General features: G+C 40.9%; 1 protein-coding gene across 2 annotated transcripts in view; it reads left to right on the top strand.

The window, feature by feature from the left end:
* LOC139618320 (trinucleotide repeat-containing gene 6A protein-like) overlaps window positions 1-21,384 on the top strand; it is a 34,820-nt gene that overhangs the window by 5,338 nt on the left and 8,098 nt on the right. Inside the window, exons 3-14 of one of the 2 annotated variants that reach the window (XM_071474162.1) lie at window positions 3,704-3,802; window positions 10,422-10,746; window positions 11,564-11,611; window positions 12,997-15,054; window positions 15,194-15,392; window positions 15,512-15,984; window positions 16,186-16,317; window positions 16,470-16,631; window positions 19,580-19,768; window positions 19,923-20,089; window positions 20,216-20,293; window positions 20,914-21,081. In XM_071474162.1, coding sequence (XP_071330263.1) covers window positions 11,566-11,611; window positions 12,997-15,054; window positions 15,194-15,392; window positions 15,512-15,984; window positions 16,186-16,317; window positions 16,470-16,631; window positions 19,580-19,768; window positions 19,923-20,089; window positions 20,216-20,293; window positions 20,914-21,081 — 3,672 coding nt within the window. In that variant the 5' untranslated portion in view covers window positions 3,704-3,802; window positions 10,422-10,746; window positions 11,564-11,565. The remainder of the gene's footprint in view (window positions 1-3,703; window positions 3,803-10,421; window positions 10,747-11,563; window positions 11,612-12,996; window positions 15,055-15,193; window positions 15,393-15,511; window positions 15,985-16,185; window positions 16,318-16,469; window positions 16,632-19,579; window positions 19,769-19,922; window positions 20,090-20,215; window positions 20,294-20,913; window positions 21,082-21,384) is intronic. The other variant, XM_071474163.1, reaches the window with a different exon arrangement.

Below are 21,384 nucleotides of genomic sequence, written 5' to 3' on the forward strand. Positions count from 1 at the left end.
ATTATCATATCCATGCATGATTTAATGAATCTGTTGTAGCAGACTCATTAAAGAACGGTAACAGTAAGTAATTACTAGATGTTTTGAATTATTACCCATTTATAAATACAAAGTCCACCTGGGGTGAAATGATTTTGAAACAGAGACTGAAACTGTGAAAGAAACGTCCACGTTTTCATGTCGTAGTACCAGAAGATGAAACTGCTACCAAATCTTACACCAAAATGCGAGGTTTGGAAAACATTTCTTGTAAGGATGATTTCCTGAGGAGATGAGAAGAACTTGTTGGAGGCCGAAGAATTTGACAGATATGGAATAATATAGTAGATACTGGAAGGTCGAAGCTCAGTTGAACATGCATTCAGGAAATATTGACAAAGAGCAACTCTTGAACACAGATCTTATATAGGTTATAACGTGTTCTAACAATATACCATACCATACATAGTAACTCCTGACTACCGTAAATCAGTATCTTCTTGCATATCTGCTAGACTCCCTGGTGCCATGTAAGAAAGCAAACATCATCACATTGTCAAGTGCCAGTTATGTAAGTACAGGTTAGACATAGGCCCAAAACAAAATTCCACTATCATTTCTCAAATAGTGAAATTAATAATACCAGGGAAGTAGTTTGTAATTATTTGAAGTTATTTTTTAAGTAAGCTGCCAGTTTCTGGCAAGGAAAAGCACAGATTTTTTGTTTTTTCAGATTGGGTCCACCTTCTTGAACCCTTAACATACCACACCCATAACCATGACCTCTAAAAGTAAATATTGAAGTTAATATTCCAAAATATTTACTATCTTTGGGTTTGGACTGTTAGTTAGACAAAACATGCAATAAGTAGGTGCCACTGGTGTGTTCTGGGAGCAGTTTTACTATTTCACAACATTTTATAGACTAAATATTCATTTAATTGGCAGATCAATCAATAATACAATGAAGCCAAATTAGTTGCAGCCCTAAAACTATGGCAGGAGACAAAATGGTTTTGCACATTATCATTTTTGTTCAAAAAATGGTTAATTATTAATTATTTAAAAAAAAAAAAAAAGCTTAATGAATGAAATTGTAAGGAAAAAAGGTTTTAAATTTTATAGACTCTAGAATAGATAAAACAAACCATAAAACATGTTTGGAGTCACAACTTTGTTGTCCTCTCTTTTCTGTCCCTCCTGCTGTCCTCAATGCTGTGGTCTTTATCCTTTCTTTTGCTTTTGGTGACTGGAGGTGCCCCCCTCCCTCTGTCAGCTGTAGCTGTCGGGGGATGGGCAATTGTCGGTCCATTCATAAACAGATGCTGTCCATGGTGTGTATGTGTGCACTCCAGGAGGGCCCCCACCATGCTCTGTTGGTGTTGTTGTTGTTGAACCCAGAGCCATCTGCTGAAGCACTTGATGGTTGGAAAGGAGTGGAGGAAGGAGATGGGGGAAGTGTGGGAACAGAGGGAGAAGGATGGTGTCTGACGGTGATAGGAAAAAAGATTGTAACTTAATTTGCATTTATAGTGTGGATTAAGTCAAATGCCCAATCTAATCAGACAATTACACACATTTACCAGGATAGTTTAGGGATATTTAAACCCATTTGTGTGGGAACTGAAAATATCTGACTTAGGTGACTTTTGAGAGCAGTGTCAAACAGCAACGCAGTCACAGGTCATTCACTGGTCGTCTTCAAACTGCAGCTCATCAGAGACTGTAATTCCACACATAACATTGTATCTCAAACTTCAGCATGTAATTAAGATATATCAGACCCTTTTCTCTCATAAAAATATCATATAGCACGGCTACAGTATTAGCGCTGATAACTGCTGCTGACAGAGGCTCAGTGCTGTTTGTAAGATCTGTAACTACACAGTACTGAAAACCCTAAATGTCCCTCTGACACTTACTAAACAAATCAGATGTGGTGGTTTCTTTCAGGTCAAGACATGGTAAAAGATTTATTTTTATTTTTCACAGGGACAATGCACATCGATCAACATCACAGTAAATGTACCAGTGGCTGATTGTTTTTGTTGTCCCTTGGCCAGTCACCAAATTATCCATTAGATTTAACTGATATTAATGAGTTGGTGCAGTCTTGAGGGGGTGCCTCCACCTGTTTCACAATAATTGAGCGTGATAATTTTTTTTTGTTTCTTAATTGTTTCCTAAATAGAATAATAGGAAAAAATATTCAATATTAAGTCTTTGTTACAGAATATTTTGGATCTTAATTTTTTATACGGTAATTGTTTCCAGCATACGAAACATTTTTTTGCTTCTGCAGGATCTTATACTAGCATCTTGTCTTTTATAGATACTGAAAGAACATTTTAATATTTCTGAGCTACTGTGCAATTTCAAACTAAAACAGTGCCAAATAGTTAAACATTTAATGTTGCAGCCACAATGACTGTCAAAGTTGTTTCAACATCTCTGTGCGTCTGTCTGTTTATAGCTAAGGTACGTGCTGTGCTGTAATCCCATTATCGGATTAGACTTTCTCCTGCAGGCTAAATTGCACACCCACCGGGACCAGTGCAGCTAAACTTAACACTCACTGAGGGAGAAGCTACAGTCTGATTATTAACTAATAGGACACTAATTGGAAGACATTTCTTTTTGGCAGCAAAAAGAGATCAGCCAAGAGCAATGAAGATGTTTTATTACAAATGTCTAAGTGTATGAGTTTTTCTGTTCTCAGGCCAGATGTATCATCTTGTTTCAGGTTGTCACCAAGCACTTTAAACTGATGTAATATAACAGTATTACTTTAAGTATAAGCAATAATTAACGTGAATGTGGTTTATTCTTTGAAAACACCATGAACCTAATTAAGAAACGGATTATATAAGATCTGCAACTAGTGATTATACCAGTCATTATAGATTCATTTGTTGAATAGTGTTTAGATTAATTGAATAGTGTTTAGATTAATTCAGTTAAAGGTTTGGTCTATTAAAGGTCAGAAAGTAATGAAAACTCCCAGAGCCAAAACTGACATCTTCAAGTTGTTTGTTTTGTCCGATCAACAAATCTCAAAGGTACTCAAATTACAGTGAAAGTATAAAACTGAGAAAATCAGATAAGCTTCCCATTTGCAAATCTTGACAGTTTAACATTTTTGCTTAATAAATTAAAGTATTTGTATATTACAAGAATTGTTTATTTAAAAAGGATTCCACTTCATTTCTTGTGAAAATAACCGCCATTCAATATAAAGACAGCGAATGGGAAATACATTTTGTGATTTAAAATAATGAAGTGAGACAGTATGGCAGCCATCTCAAATTTTTTTGACATGTATACAATAAACAACAAATATGCTCCCCACCAAATCATGTCCTTATGAGTAAATGGTGGAGTTTTCATGAGAACAAGTTGTCCATTAAGTGATGGTTGTGTGGATTTGTGCACATGTTGGCTCAAAATGAAAGATGTTGCTGGATACTGCTGGCACGCTTTATCTGCCATATCAGATTTTCCATACTGAATATATTAATCTCATCTTTTGTTTGGATGGCAACCAGCTCCCCCATCTCACAGTCAACTTTTCCATCCTTAAGTTCGTCAAGGTTTTAGAGGTTAAATTATCAGATTGGCTTGATCTGTTTTTAAAAAACACTCAAATCCTATGATGCCACATTAAACATAAAATTTAATAATGGATAATGTGAGTAATGGTGCCTCCCCCTGTTTTCCTCCACAGGGATCACACCCATAGAGGGAAGAACAGTGGATGGAAGAGAGAGAGAGACGGAGAGTGTGAAGAGGAAGGAGGATAAGAAGATACAGGACTGGACAAAAGGTGAGAGACAGTGTCTTGGCTTCTGTCAGGAAGCTGTGTGTTCTAGGTACAAAATAAAACATTCAAATGCTCATTTTTGTTATTTCCTTTAACAGTGTACTTTATGGAGTCATTAATTTGGACAACAGAGTTAAGCAAAATCATAAAATGATATGATCCCACTGAAAGCCGATTACATTATTGCTCAGTCCTAAGTCCAATTGTTTGTAATGATTTGCCATTGTTAAGGTAGTCTTCCTGTCTGTGGACTCTTCTGTATTATTAATTTGTCAGCATCTGCTACTTCTAGGATACCAACTTCTGTTTGCCCTGAACAGAGCTTTTCATCTATACTAAGCAATGTGCCACTAAAACAGTCAGGTCCAGCTCTCGTAGTGTTCAATAGGCCCATTTTGCCAACCACCAAATACAATTCTGCACAGTAAGCAAGGATAAGATTAATATTGCATATCAACAGAATTGTACTCTAGGTAGTAAAAACTGAACACTGCAAGCTTAAAATAGTTTCATAACCCTCAGTGCTGCAGTTTAGTGTAGAGAATCTGGCAATACATGATAGGAATTGGCTCAGTATGAAAATAACCAGAGCAGAAAATCCACAAACTGCTTGGCTCACAACATCAGAACAGAACACTCACATTGACTAATATTAGACTATTTATTCACTTAAGCTATGAAGCCTTCAAGAGCTTTAAAATATTAAAATGTTTATTTGTCCAAATTCTTTCTTCCTTGCATGGTCTGGGTCCTGTCCCTGTTTATCTGCCCCAGTACTGCAGTGTGCTTTGCTCTAATGACAGTGCTGGTGTACTTTGCCATGTGACGTAGTAGCGTTTTCCATTTGAATTGCCGTTACAGTTTCCATTGAGTCCTGTTTGTATGAGCCTACTACTGTTACAGCTGAAACTACTGCCATGGCTAGTTTAGGCAGGAAGTCTGATAGCGTATATCTCTGACCTTGAGTGTGTCTTTTGAGTTTCAATTGCTCTTTCAGTCTCACTTTTTGTTCTCACTCCTCTGCTGTAGTTCTGCTGTGTCTCTAGCTCAGTTTCTCCCTCTGACTGTATTGTTAGATTTGGTGGTCTGTCTAACAGACAAGTAGTTCAGAGTCTCTGTAGTACCAGAGTGTGAACTGGCACAGCCATTTATTGTCATGGAAGCTCTTCCCCCACATAATGGTTATACAGTAACGAGAGTGTCATCATTGTAAATCTGATAGGCTCAGTGTCTATACTCTGTTACTATAGCACAAGTTTATAGGTTAACATTTTAATCCTGTTTTTTTTTCACCACACTGTAAAACTGCACTGATAAGTTGTTCAGGAAATTGACAGAAAATTAATCTGCACGATCTGTAATTATGGATTAATTTAATGTTTAACCAAAAATTCCAAATAAGATCTGGTTCCACTTTAGTACTGTATATTCTGATTACCTTTTGGTTTTGGATGGTATGTCAGACAAAACAATCAATCTTGTTTGACTCTGATTTTTACTGTTATTTCTGACACTGTATAAGTCAAACAATTAATTGAATATTCAAGAAAATAACCAGCAGATTAATTGAAATTAAAATAATTGTTAGTTGCAGCCTTACACATAAGGATTATGCTTTTAAAAAATCAGTGACATAAAAACATAAATATATGCTGGAACCCCCAGTTATTTCAAAATAAGAGAAAATAACTCATACCCACTTGCTTGTTATCTACCTTGTGACTGGTAGAGGAGATAGACGTCCTGTAAGCTTAAAATAGTTTCACAACCCTCAGTGCTGCAGTTTAGTGTAGAGCCATGAATCTGGCAATACATGATAAGAATTGGCGTAGTATAAAATAGCAAAGCATGCTCAATTCCCTGAAGACAGAAGAAAATCCACTTGCTGCTGGGCTGAAAACAACAACTAGAAAGAGAAAAACCAATGCTCATATTGACTAATTTTGAACTGTTTGTAGAGGAGATAAAAGTTTCTAAGCATGACTGGTGGCAAATACTACCAACCTTGGTATGGGTGGACAGGTGAGTGTAAAGTCATATGGATGACTGAATAATGGACAAATCAGCTAATGAGTCATAAGCAAAACCTGATGCTTGTACTTTTGTGCACACTGCCCTCAGTTTGAGTTTGGATTGTGCGTGGGTGCCCCTCCAAACCCCTCCCAAAGTTGATGCGACAGCGGTGGACCATATGACGATCGCGCTTATCTGCTCCTGCACACATTTGCGCTGCACATGTAATCTTAGGCACTGCATACTGTTTTGAATGTGAAGCAAACATGTGCTGCACAGTCACTCCTGTGAATTGCACCTCTTCTTAAAACTTCACACATGATCCTCAGTCCTTCATGTTGATCTCACATGAAACCAGTTACAGCAGCAAAGATGCAGACTGCCTGCTTTACATGTTTGAGAGAAACACTGGCATGTGCTTCTTGCACTGATGTCAACTTGGTCAGACAAGCCCAGAGGAATTGGGAGTGTTTAGGAATGTTGCTATGACAACAAGGTCTTCCCTAGCAAGCTTCTTTACTGGTTACGTCAGCTCTAGAGAATACATTTAAGATGCGTTGCTCTGAGAAACATTAAATTAAACTGAGTTTAAAGATAAATCTGTTATAAATATACAAAAGCAGCAATGCAAGCCACCAAGATTAGATATGTGAGCATTAAGAGTATTTGACAAGATGCTTGTGTTGAAGCTGGAGCAGTTTTCCACTACCAACTATACTGCCTGCCCTTAGTGTAACCTTGTTTTCTTCATTTTCTATGTTAAGGTTTGTTGCTGAAGGCCTGTTGTGTTTTACTTTCATGCAAATGATTAAAAATATGTCAGCTTTGGGCAACAAAAGCTCATGCTTCAAATAGATTTTTCAGTTGCATAGCAACAGCAGGACACATGAAAAGTGCCCGTAGCAAAAAACAGTGTTCAGTTGACAGTTCAGTTGCATCCAGAGTGTTTTAGACAATCAAATCAATCAGTGCAAAACCTATAACAATGAATTGCTTGTCCATTTAATAACCTTCAGACTGTGAATGTATGGCTACTCCAGTAATTGTTTGGGATCAGTTTCTAAACATAGAACATTAATCTAAAACAAGACACATTTTAAGGAAGTATTTATAATCCATATCTATGTGAAAATAATATATGCGGGAAAGAAAATACCAGAGATTCTGAGAATAAGAAACATGGTCTTTTTTGAAAGCGCCTAAGAAGTTTAGGTGATGTCTTGAACATTTAAAACCAGTTAAATGTTTCACTTAAACTCATCAAAGGATAACATTTTGATTATATGTTTACTGCTATTTAGCAGTATAGAAAGTTACACAGTTTTTAAGAAACTCAAGTGGTTTAAATCCACCTCTGTTCTACTCCTACTCTACAGGTTAGTTTATGTAACTGGTAAGGTAGAAAACAAAGCCAAACAATTGGTTAATTCTCTTATTTCTTTACCACTGTTCAAGGGTTCAGCACGTTGGCTACTTTGCCTCGCGCTCTGTAGTTTCTTTTGCTTCTTACTCTGTTAAAGGAGGGAGGGTACACATTGCACTGGGTTTATGTGCTGCTGACTTCAGGAAGTTGACCTCTCTGCTTTTTATACATGTTAGAAGCTGCAGCTGCATTCCTCTCACATCAACCTCAATGACAGGCTATTTTGCCTCTGCCTCTTTCCCTGCTTTATCACATTCCACTTCTCTCTCACTGTCTACTCTCTTCCCTCCTCCTTACCTTGGTATCATTTGTTTTTTTTTCTTTTGCATATTTCTCTTCCCCTCAGCTGCACTCTGTTTGTGTCTTGTCCCTATATTCCCTCTCCCCCCACCCCACCCCCCTCTGTCTGTAAGATGATAGCAGCAGTTGAGCTGCTGCCAACTCCAGGGGCCCTCATGAAAGCCGTTCTCTGATGGAAGCAGGGGGAAAGAGGAACAAACTGTACTCTATGTACTGAGCAGCAGCAATGAGCATGATTACACGCACCAGTAATGAACAGTGTTAACGTTTTCACTTTAGTAATTAGAGATAATAAAGATATGTATTTGTTTCTTGACATTGCATATTTCCCCACTGTGGGAGTATCTTATCTTATATGTTGTAATAATTCCCAACTAACTTAATAAATGATCAGGCCTTTTCATAAATTACAAATATTATTATACACAGATGCAAGTGCTGCAACTAATGATTGTTTTCATTGTTGATTAATCTGCTCATTATTTTTTTGAATAATTTACTAAACATTTGTGCCTATAAAATGTCAGAAAATAGTAAAAAATGCCCATTACATTTTTTTAAACCCAGGTTTACTAGTTTTATTTGGAAAAAAATCTAAAGAAAAGAGGATGGAACCAGCAAATGTGAGGCGTTTGGCTTTAAGCCTTAAACTGCTGATTGATCATCAAAATAGTTGTTTACCTTTCTGTTGAAAAACAAATTTATTAACAAATAGTTTCAGCTCCAGTAGATGCATGTAAACAATATAATATAGACATAGAATTTAATTAATGGAAAATGATTTCACTTTAAATTGTAATACTGTTCAGAAGAATCATTACTTTCCCCCCAAATCATTGAGCACTAACCAACAGTGGCTCAGTACATGATGAGCACAACCTGAGCTAAAGTGTTAAATATCTTTCTACATTATTTAGATTTGCGCTGCCTTATAAGGATAAATGGTTATCCCTGCGTAGGCACTTTGAATCAGATGCTTTGGGGTTGACATAGGTCTTTCCATGTTGGAAGGTTGAGTCAAGATTCATGGAAGTAAACAGCTCAGTTTGCTGGAAGGGGTTTGCCCTTTTAGTGTGGTGGCTGCCAGAGAGAGCAGGTCAATTCCACAGTCAACGTTATTAAATAGCTCTGTTTCTTCCTCTTTTTTTTTTTCATTCTGCACCTTCTTTACAATACTTTTTTTTTTTTGACGATGATACCATTGTCCTGTCTGTTTTTTTGATTTGTTCCAGAAGGCAGCTAAGCAGCTTCTGGCAGGCTTTATGTTTAGGTGCTGGCTGTATGCCCAGTTTAGCTAGTGAGTTTCAAGTTAACAAAGGTGGAGTTAGGCCTCAGTAAAGTGTGTTTGGTCAGTATCTAGGCTTTTATAGCACTGCTAACCTTTTTTCCATAATATAAATTGTAATAGTTGGATTACATTTTGCTTTACTGGAATGATTCTCACTGCAATAAGCTCACCAGTCAGCATTGTACATTAAAATCATTAAAATTTGCTCTAAATTCTCCAAACTTGTAACACATGCATGCCTCATTGCATCTGCACACTTGGTCATTGTCCACACATGGGTTTGTTTGGCCTGTTATCATGTTGGCTAGTGAACGAGTGGTTGCTATTTGAACTGAGGGTTTATAAATAGACCTGTGTACTGCTGCAGCAGGCAGAGAGAGCTAACACGCTTGCTAACCTGCACTGAGAAAAGGTCAGGAGACACGTACACATGCCTCTCTTCTTGCTGTCAAATACACTGGTCCACTTTCACTGAAGCATGTCTTTATCCCTCTTCCTTCTCTTGGTTCATGCTGTTGTCCTCTTTCTCTTTTTATTGTCTTTTTCTCCCTGTCTCTTGTTGTCTTTGTCACCTTGCTACTTCTCAGCTCTAGGATAAGAGGTTTTGCTTGCCATGGCGTCCTAAGACAGTGCTGCCAGCTTTAAGTCTGTTGTATAACCCTAATCTAGTCCAACTCATACACATTCATTCCCCCTCAAGAGGAGAAGGTGTATGGGGTGGTCGTTCTCTTTCTTTCTTCATACTACTTTTCTGACTAACCTAGCTGACTCATATACTTGTCTCACACTCAAATGTACCATAAGCAGGGCCGAGGACAGATGGGAATAATTACAGGAGAAAGAAAGAGGAAGCGAAAAATAGGACAGGATAAGGCTGTGTTCGGACAGCGGTGGCACTGAATCAGAAAACACGGACCCCTCCTTCATGTCCATACATTTACAACTGCAATGGCACAGTGGAGGTACCACAATTGGCAACTGTGGCTTTGGCTGCAGGGCCAGCACATGTACCCTTCATAGCTATGCTGTTGTTGGATACCTTCTCTTAAATTTAACTACGCGTGTAACTATGCATCAGGGCTATGACGGCTAAGGAGATGCCACGTGGACACCATAAGAATAGTGATATGCTTGTGTGGCATGATACTTTTAGGGATTGTTGACAGTGGAGACAACATCAAACAAGCCAAATAGAAGCTCAATAATTTTCTTGTTTTCACTAGTTCAAGAAGCATTTTGTTCTGTAGCAAAACCATTTGCACCACAAACCTCCTTGTGGCCATCATTGCTCTATCACAGGGTTTGAAAAAATTTTTTAACCATGATTACTTTAGCTTTGGCTAATTTTGTAGTCACTATACAAGGCCAACTCTCCCACTGCTTTATCACAAACAGATAAAGGAAAGTAAATGCCACTACCGCCTGTATATAATGGCTGCATGACTGAAAAACTGCTAGAGGTGTGGACTAGTGATGGATGTTGTGATGAGTGTTTTACAAACCGGTGATTGTTAGTTAAGTTGCTGATAATGGATATGCCATATGTTTAATTAGCATTCTTGTTCTTCTCTGTTGTCCTTTCTTGTCCTTCTCTGCAGTGCCAGAAAATACCACGTCAAGGCAGAGTCGTAAATCTAAACCACATCCCCCCTTTCCCCCTTCCCACACGTATACCTACACACCCACATACACATACAAACACAGACATACAGTCCTCAGCGATGCCAAGGGGGCCTGATCAGCCTGCTGCCCGCTCTGACAAGCCCCGCCTCTTCACCTCAGACCCTTGAGGCTGTGTCCTCTTAGCTCTGACCTTTGACCTCCCCTTTGTCGAACTGGGAACCAGAGGTCACCTGTTCTCCACTCAACCCGGGGACGCCCTCCTGCTCAGCCAGGAGCCGCAGCCACAAGCCGCACTCACAGGTAAATTCTGAAAAGACAGAAAGGAGAACCAGCTAATAGCAGAGCATTACATTCACTTAGTTCTGTCTGCATCCTCAGTTACAGTCAGGGTCACTCGTCGACACAAGCATGCTGTCTGCCAATGTTCACATTCTTGGATAAACAAAGAAACAATCAGTTACATTTAAATGGCAGTAAATGTCAAAATGTGGACATGTTCTTGCTGAAAGCTCCTGATGAGTTTACTCTTGTTCTTCTATCTTAAGTAGCAAGAAAAAATAAGCTGTCTAACTAGTGATGAGACAGATTTGTGGCCTTTGAACTAAACAGCATATTAAAAAAAACACTTTAGTTCTTTTAAGTGACATTGAAATTTTTTTTATTTTTTAACAATTTCTAGTTTCATGAGGTTTTTGAAGTATTTTCATATGTGTTGGTTTGCTCTAAATTTATATCACAACTGTAATATCCAGCAAAATAACAATAATTATAGTGTATTATAGAAACATTTACAGTTTGTTAGTATTGCGTCTACAGAGGTAATATAAATTTGAACGGTGCTTTTTATCCTTTATATTATAATCTGAATATCCAACTGTAACTGCTAATCTAGGTACAGGTTCCAGCAGTGTCTATCCACCAATATTCTACCTGCAATCCCCTCTCACTGTGAGCCCCTCTGACTTTAACACTTGTGTTCTTCTCTGTTTGCTTGATTCTCAGTGAATGATCTGTCTGCCCTAACTGCATTTAACCTCTTCCCACCCTGTTTGTTTTCTGTCTCTATCTTTAACTCCCTCTAATTCTGTTTGACAGTCTTTCCTCTCTCTGTTTCCAGGCATGGCTCCCATTCGGGATTCCGTCAGCCACTCCCCTAATCAAACAGGTGACTACACATGGCTTCCTTCTTCCTCTTTTCTACTGCTTTTCATTCTACCTTCCAATGTCTTCCCTTGACTGTCTGCTTTGTGATTGTCAGACTTTGGTAGAAGCAGTCTGACCTGACCCTTGACTGATGATGCATTTTATTCATGACAAATCAGAAGTGTGGGCAGAGAGATGAATGAGTGAGAAAGTGGGTGTGAAAGAGTGGAGAGGAGACTTGGCAACCAAACGCAATAAGTGGCACACAGAGCTGGCAACCATTTTATGTGAAAGAGGCTTTGAAAGTGAGAGAGGTGGCCAGCCAATTGGTTGAGAGACTAAGCATGAACTGTCAAATAACTCAAATAATAAAACGCTGCTGAGGCAATGTAATCTTCCTCAGTTGATGCTTTGGGTGTGTGCCTGCATGTTGTTGTTTTTTCAGAGGTCATTGCTTATTCATAATGTAGACACTCAGTCTTTGTCATTTCATATTTTGTCTGAAAATCTTTTTTGTCCTTGCAATGTGACAACTTCCATGCAAGAAACTGGTAAAGGATATATATATATATATATATATATATATACATATATACATATACATATACATATATATACACATAATATATAAGTTGAACTTTTTAAGAGGTGTTTTCATAATTTAAGGCCTGCTTCACTGTCATTAAACAACTTTAACTGTCAGTTATCAACAGTACTATAATGCATTTACATTGGTTCCCCACAGCAAATGAATGGGGACTCCTACTACAACAATACTGTTTTAGTGACAAAGACTGCTGGCAAATGCTGATAAATAAGATGATATTGTTCACAGAGTTGTTGCCATTGTGACATGAAAGCAAAATTTATCCCAACTAGTATCTGTTGTCTAATTAATGCAGATGATTTTAATACATTTGGAAAAAATATCACCTTGAGTTTTTTTGGGGTTTTTTTCAGTTGCCATTACCTCCCCTCCCTTTCTCCGTCCTCCCTCTTTTCACACTCAATTGACACCTCCCCAATGCCCTCCATCTCTCGTCTCCTGCTGTTGGTCGTCCTTCGCCTCCCTGAATCCTAGTTTATAGCTTTGGCATGCTTTTGGGTCCTGCTGTGGTGACAAAATGGTGGCAGCTGTGTCCAGGCTCAGGCCTGGCGCTGATCACATCCAAAACAGTTGGGCAGCTGAAGGTTGGAGGGAATAGAAAAATATAAAGGCGACTGAATGAATGAGGGAATTAAAACCACATCTGTTATTTTATTTAATATAGTACACCAAGCATAAATGAACACCTTTCCTGAATGCTTGAGTAGATGTACTGGGCTTTTGTTTTTGAAAATGAGAACATTTTTAAAATCTTCAATCTAACAATGTTCTCTGCCTCATCCACCTTTTTCTCTCTCCAGGTCTGGAGCATCCTGGCTTGGACTCACAGTATGAGCCATCCCCTTGGTCTTCTGGCTCTCCCTGCAGCAGTGACAGCAACAGCAACTGGGGGAAAGTCCTAGTGGACGGAAGCACGGACAAACCCAACAACCCTTCTTCAACCAACTCTTCCGTCTGGCCTCCCTCCTCCTCCTCATTCTCTTGCTCCTCGTCTTCTTCCTCTTCTGGCTGTGGGTCAGGATCAGACCCTGAGCTGGCATCAGAATGCATGGATGCAGACTCTAGCTCCTCGATCGGCTCAGAGAAAAACCTTGCCGCTGTTGCTGTGACAACAGTGATGATGATGTCAGCAAATGCTTCTTCCTCTGTGTCTTCTACGGCTTCTTCCCCCTCTTCCTCTTTGGTGACTTCTGCCATGATGGTCGGCGTTTCGGTGAATGGAGACAGCAACGGCAACAGTCGTCAGGTTATTGGTGGAGGGATGGGAACCATCAGCGGTGCAAATAATGGAAATAATAACATCACTGGGCCCTCGCACTACTCTGTGGCTGGGTCCAGCAGTATTGGCAGCAATAACATGGGTAACCACAACATCAAGCTCGTCAATAACAGTGGTGTATGGGGCACCCAGACAGGCAGCAACATGATCACCACGGGCGGAAGCACCCCTTGCATCAATGGAGGGTTAAACCCAAACACTTTAAACCCAAATGCCAACCACGGTGCCTGGCCACAGAATCCAACCCCAAGCCCAGTTTCCCAGGGCCAACGGCCTGCACAGGCTCAGGGGATGAGTTCCAAACTGGGTATAGCTCCCCAACAGAGCCCCTTGCTGGGGTGGGGTGGCATGGCAGCTCCAGACAACAGCAGTATGATGGAAGATGCTGAGGTGAATAATGGTACAGCAAGCAGCAAGGTGTTAGGAAGCAGCAACAGTGGAAATGGTGGCCTGCAGCCTACCAACCTTAACACTGAATCCAATGGACCAAATAACACTATTATGATGAATACTACTACTACTACTACTAACGCCACAATGACCTCTAGTCCACCAAACTCTACCGCCTCACCCCAACTCAGTGGGGATGGTTCCTGGGGCTCCATTGGAGGAGGGAATGGGGGTCCGCTGGCCAATGGAAACCCTTCATCAGCCCCCCAGAACCCCCAAGGAGAGATGGGGGGTCCTGGGGCCTTCGGTACGCCTTGGGGCGCAACTACCTACCCTGGAGACAAGGGCCCCCCAAATGCAGACACTGTGAACCCCCAAAACCCTGCCTTAATGCAGGCTGGGAACCCCCAAATCTCCTCTACTGCTGCTTACAAGAGTAATAATAACCACAATAACACTGGGGCCCCACGCTGGGACCAGGGGCCCACTAGTAACCCAAACCAGCCTCAGAGCAATTTGTCCTGGGGTGGCGGCTCAAATCAAATCCCAGGCTCTGCAGGCCAAACACCGGGAAATGGGAACCAAACTACGATGGGCCCCCCAGCAGGGATTCCTCGTCCCTGGGGGAGCAGCGCGTCGTCTTCTTCCTCGTCCTCATCGTCTTCTTCCACATCAAATACCAAGATGTCAAATGGAGAATGGGGATCAGCAGCTCCTGGTAACAACCATTCAGATGCTGGAAGTCAGAAAGGAAGCTCTGCCAACAATGGGTGGAAGAGCCTGGAGGATGACGCCATGGGCATGGGAGGTGGAGGGGGAGGAGGTGGAAGCCACGGCTTGGGGAGTGTCACTGGAGGCTGGGGTCGCTCCGGAGGAAGTGAAGGAAGCGGAGAGAGCTCCGGAGGTCGATCTAGCTCAGACAGAGACAGCAGCCAATCAAGAGGGGGAAATCGCAGAAAAGGTACCCATTCTGCATCAGTAGTATCAGCTCTGGCCCGGGCTGATGTGGATCCAAGAGTTCTGTCCAACACTGGGTGGGGTCAGACGCCCATACGGCAGAACACTGCCTGGGATGTCAATTCTCCTAACAATCAGCCCCATGGTCCCAGAGGAGATGAAAGAAAGCACAGCAGCGGAGGCTCCAGCTGGGGCACAGCAACACCGGCAGCTCCATCCCAGACCTCTGGAGGTAGTTGCGTAATGTGTATGAAGCTTTTATATGAATGCATTTCGTGATATTGACAAAAAATATTCAAAACTAGAACAGGCAATGCTTTTGCAATTGAACACAAAAGTAAAAAATTGATCTTCCTTTCATTTACTTGCAGGCTGGGGGGGTAGGCCGGGCAGCTCAGGCCCAGATACAGGAGGTTCTGGCTGGGGAGAGCAGAGACCAACCTCTGGCTGGGACAGTAAAGTCCCAGCAAGTGGAGGAGGTGGGCAGAGTGGCTGGGATGATGGATCCAGCTACAAGGGTAGCAACACCAACAGTAACACATGGAGCAACAACTTCAACAAAGATGACAGGTGAATAATGTCTTCTGTGTTTTTAGCACTAAGTGATATCTTAGTATCATTTCTGTGCATTACACAGTCAGTATTGTCCATTTTATATTTTACTGATCACCTTGATTGTTTTTGTTTAGGTCCAATACCTGGACTAATGCGCCCAAACCGCAGCAGGGCTGGGGTTCCAACAGTGGTAATGGAAGTGAAGGCTGGGGTAGCAGTGGGGATGGTGCCAGAGGAGGAGCCAACAACCACTGGGGGGAACCTCAAAAAGGTGCAGGCTCAGTGGGCTGGGACAGCGACAGTGACCGGTCTGGCTCTGGATGTTGGAGCGAGCCAAGCCGAACCAACACCAGCAGCAGCAACACCTGGGTAGGGAGTGGAGGATCAAATACACCAGACCAGAGCACGCCAAATCAAGGCTCCAACTGGGGCGACTCAGTCCATAAACCCAATTCTCAGAGTAACAGCCAGGGCTGGGGTGAGCCAGTGAAGAACAACCATGGAGCACAGAACTGGGGTGAGCCAAATCCCAAGCCCTCCAACGAGTGGGGAAAAGGTCCTGAGTCCAACATGTCCAGAGGCAATCAAGGCTCCAACAAGCCCACAGGTAGTTATGAGGATCATTCATCACTATTAATGTCTCAAACAAGATTTATTTTTTGTTAATTAGCAAGTCTTACAGTGACTATAGGACACAAACGGAATCCTAGCTCTTAACAGGAGTATTGACTCTGTATAGCAAGACATTTCAGTGGGAGGACATAAAATTGATGACTCACTTTTGCACTTTTACTTACTCTTCCATCAGGCTGGCTGGGAGGCCCCATGCCCACAGTAGGTCAGAAGGAAGAAGTGGCAACTGGGTGGGAGGAGCCTTCTCCAGAGTCCATACGGCGGAGGATGGAGATCGATGATGGCACTGCAGCTTGGGGAGACCCTGGTAAACAATAATCCTTTTTTTTTTTTTTTTTGTCCCGAGGCGAGCTGTGCAAGGCCAGAACAACATTAGATGAAATTCCAGGCTTCTCCTTTTCAGCTGACGACAGTCATTTTTAGCTGATGACAAAACATTTAATAAAATCTTCTTTCTAGGCAAATACAGTGGTGGTTCTGTCAACATGTGGAACAGGACTAGCCAATCAGACCAGGAGAACATGGGCATGTCCTCTCAGCACCAGTCCCATCCAGCACACAGCACGATGCATCCTCCTCAGCCAATGCAGCCTGTTTCCCAAGACAAAAGCTGCAGTTCTGGTAAGTTGGGATTTGTATGCATGCACACAATTCAGGCACATACACATCCATATGTTTGTATTTTTGCACTCCCTAATAATTATCAATTTCCTCACTGAAATATGTTCAGTTTTATCAACTTTTACACCTAGACTAATCAAGTTGTAAACTAAATTCAAATATTCAAGTTTCAACAGTCACAACATCTTTTCCACAGCTTTCACTAAGAAAACACAAATAGACAGAAAATAATGCACACATTCGCTCACACCTCTAACATGTGTATACTTGTGGAAAATGATGATTGTTGCACTGCTGTCGCACATTGGCTTGTTTTATATCTTAGGCCTATGTAGATCTGGTCGGCTAGGTTACAACAGGTCTTACAGTGTTTGGCCTGCAGGGATAGTTTCATCTCAACATTCTTGAATGACTGTTTCAATCAATTCCTTTGCTTTCTAAATTCTCAAATGCACAGTCCTTACAACTTGTGGTGAATTAGCTCGCAAAGTAATGTTTTGTTTTGTTTCTAGTTAAATACTGGGGTAGAAAATGCACAGACATGAGCTTTTGTCTAAAATGGTACGAGCATGTAAGTGCAGGCCTTCTGGTGCAGTCTGTAAGCCTTGAGAATGGATAAAAAGGTGCAAGTCCCACCCACATGCTCTTTTTGAAATATGGTCTGAAAATGATTTAGATTGTGACGGCACAAACACAAGAAGCGTGGATGCACATGCACTCATAGATGTATACAAAGGAATACATGATTTGCACAGAAGCGTAGAGAGGAAAAAAGCATTTACAGCCATTCTCTCCCATCTCCCTACAGTGTTGCCTGTGCTGAGGGCTTTTTGTAACGCAGGTTGAGTCATCCCTTTGGAATGCTAAGAGCATCGATTTTTCTCTTCTCTCATTCGCCTTTTTTCCTCCTCCCCTTCTCTCTCACCCGCCAATTCTGCTTGCTGTAGAAACACAGGCTTTTGTTTGGTTTTACAGAGAGAGGAGGTCTGGTGACTTAGTTATAGGAATGGTTCCAATGTAAGATGGGAAACTAAAACGAGTAAGGCAGCTATTCTGTAGAAGTGGGCTGAGAAGGGGGGGGTTGTTAGGGTTATTCAGGGTTGCTGGTCTAGCAAGCTAACTGGAGCAGCAGAGTGGAAGTGGCTAGGAAGGGCGGGGTGAACTAGCTAGCTATTGTACTGAGAGAAAATAATGAATTGGTGGATTGTGATTCATTTTAGTTAATATTGGTTTTATTTTTGTCGAGAAAACAGCAAAATTATACATTTATAGAAAATTATTTGAGTGAAAGAAGTGTTGATAGATAAAAACAAACACATATTCAAGTAATTTCAAAAACAAAATTGAAAACTGGATGAAAATGTTAAATCTCAGTTATAAATAATATATTTTTGTCTGCAATTAGATTATGACTAAAACCAACAAATTATCAAACACATTCATACTCACGTGCACACACTCACTTATCTCCTTGTTGTTTTTAGATCAGCGGACCTGCACCTACATAGTGAAATTGGAATAGATGCAGGCTTGGGTTACAAACTGTTATTAAAACACACACTATTTTGTGTGTGTGTTTGTATCTTATCAGATGGACATGCACCCCTGTTTGTGTACATAGCAAGTCTGCTTTAAAACTTGTGACAACTTTTATGTGACAGTTTGTGTATATTTGTCTACCTCTGTGTTTGTCTAATTGGCTGTGTGTGCATGTTTCTTTGTGTTATGTGCAAGTACTCGTGTGGGAGCATGCTCAGTCACATGAGGGACACTGGACCCTAAGGCCACCCCATGATCTGTCCTATTTTTACAGGGAGGTATCCCTGGCATCTCCCCAAATATCTCCTGTGGAGAGAGAAAGTAGCAGGTCTGGGTGGTCAGCTGTAACAGGAGCCTTTTGAACTCATACATGCACGCACTTGAAAACACAGTGTCACATTTGAAAGTGAAAAGGTGCCTGTGCACGCATCTACACACCCACAAGGGCTAAAGTAACACTTTAGTAACACTTACATAAGCTAGTTGATGCAGGGTTCCCCAGGGATATGAGCAGGGCTGTCTCCTTAACCTCTGACATATTTGTATTTTCTCTGCTGGAAACAGGTCAGTTGAGCTTCAGCAAAGATTATATGTATTGGGGCATTTATGTTACTCTTCATGTGATCCAACCCCTCTGTCCACCTCTGGCAAAACAAGTCCAATACAGCTGCTCCTAATTGGTAGTGATATGTTACCAAATATAAAAAAAAGAGATCTGAAATAATGTGGCTCTTTGTGTGTTTGTGACAAATACTGTCTCTGTTCCGTCCAGTGCTGAGCCCAGAGGTTTAATAGACAGCTGGGATTAGAGGTGTTTTTATAATAAATAAAAATAATTTTAAAACAAATAATTCATAAATACAAATAATTACATTGACATTAAACTAGGGCTGTCAAGATATCAGATGTTCACTACACAATTGTTGTGCCCAAAAGAATTCACACAAACAAAATTATACCAATTATGTTTAGAAAATTTGAAAAACAAGTGATGATGATAATAATAGTGCTATCAATCAAACTTATTTCTAACTTCATTTATTGTGTGTTTGGTCTCTTTTTTTTGCTAAATGAATTAGACTTAACTACAAGAATAGGCAGGTGGAGAGACTGTGGCCATAACTGTACAAAAGTGTAAAAGAAAAATTACACTTAATGGATAGAGAAAAGGCAGCAATGATGAACTGATAAACAAAAGATCTGCAAGGCCTAACATCTGCCATCAATATATCATCATCATATTATGTATATGTGTATTATTGACACAATATGAATATTTCACTTTTTAGATATCACGGTTATATCACAACACCTCTGCATTAAACTTACAGGTTTAAGACCACACACAGCATTAGTCTACAGAAAGTATATAGTGGTTCTAATGGATGACTCCCTCTCTTTGCCTCCAGGTTGGGGTGAGCCATACCCCCAGCAGAAGGAGTCCTCATCATGGGGGGAGCCTGCTGCTGCTCCGCCTGTCACAGTGGACAATGGGACCTCTGCCTGGGGGAAGCCCATGGACAGCAGCTCTGGCTGGGATGAACCCAGCAGGGACAGCAGAGAGACTGGGTCTGGATGGGGTGGCCAGCATAAGTCAGGTAGGTGCATACATGAATATGAGTATTGAGCAAAAACCTGTGACCCTATAAAGAGGATATTAATGTTAAAACAGCCCTGACTGATTGGGATAGGACCAAATACAGTAAATGGTTGGTATTCAGTTTCTTCCTCCTTCCCCTTCCTTCTTGATAGCTCCAGGTCCCAAGCCCATGGAGACATGGTGTGGTGAGGAGGTGTCCATGGGCAATAGCTGGGACCAGGAAGAAGAAGTGGAGATTGGCATGTGGAGCAACAGCCAACAGGACAACAGGTCCCACGACCAAAACACCTGGAACTACAAGCATAAAGGCGCAAACAAGGTTTGTTTACTTTTGTTCATCCTAAACATGAAAACATAGATCTTCACTCTTAACAAAGTTAAGAGTTCTTGCAACCAACTTTATTTTTGACAGAGCAGCTAAAATGATTTGTCTGCTTTGTTTCAGATGAACAAACCAGTCAACAAACAGGATGAACCCTGGATGAAACCTTTCATCAACCAGTTCAGCAGCATGAACTTCCCTGTAAGTAGTATTTCCCATTATTTTGTGTATATGCAACTTCTGATAACATTATCATGAAAAACATCTTTTGATGAAATGGTTTGTTTGACAGTTGTGTTTAACATGCCAACTCTCTGCCATAAAGTGTGTTTTAATATGTAGCTAAAGCCTCAGGAAGAGGTCACTCCTGTCTAAAACAAAGTGCGTTTATATATGGCAATGATATGGCTTTAATAATTTTAACCAGCGCAGCCCAATCATTGCGACTTAAGTCAGTGAGTGAGATACATGTAGAAAGGAGTAATGAGATGATAGTCTATATACGAAAGACAGGCAGAGAAATAAATAGGGAAAGTAGTGGAAATGAAAAGGAAATGAAGATAAAAGGAGCTGTTTAGTCTAATTTGTCCTGTTTGAATTTTAATTGAATACCCCTGTTCCATGGCCACAAGATCAGAAGAGCCATACTGACATACTACCAGGGAATACCTGTCCATTTTAAAGTTATAGTTGCATCCGAATGTGTTTCCGTATTCCTGTAATGGTTTAAATATTGAAAGTGTATCATTCTCTTTTAAGAAAGAAGGCAACATATTATTTTCTGTCTCTTTAATTCTATTTTCTTGTCTTCGCTGTAACAGAGAGATTCTCCTGATGACTCTATGAAGACAGGAGCAGGGATGGTGCAGGACAAGCGTATGGATATGGGCAGTATGGGAGACTTCAATGGAGTAATGGGGAAGAACCCTGGGTCTCGACACCAGCTCCACAAGGAGCCTGCCATGGATCGCAGTCCTTACTATGACAAGGTAAGCAGAAACAACGACCTTTCCTGGGTGTACTATAGGTACAGATAAAGAAAATACTTGAGGTTTGTTCGGCCTCTTCTGCCGTTGTGGCGATTGTGAGGTAAGTATGTGGAAGACAGTCTCATGCTCGTATGCTGCGGCAGACATCTGGCTGGGTAGTGCTCTCTCAGCCCTGTTGTGCCCCACAGTGGTTGTTTTAACTCATTGCATTTGGAGTGTGGATGACTGAAACGGATGTTTCATTCAAAACTTGCTGTTTGGATGTTGCAGCATCTCATCCTTACAAATTATTAATTAGACTGT

Source organism: Trachinotus anak, unplaced genomic scaffold (assembly GCF_046630095.1).
Source record: "Trachinotus anak isolate AG129_WGS33_773 ecotype Australia unplaced genomic scaffold, CSIRO_AGI_Tana_v1 ptg000003l, whole genome shotgun sequence".
NCBI lineage: Eukaryota > Metazoa > Chordata > Actinopteri > Carangiformes > Carangidae > Trachinotus > Trachinotus anak.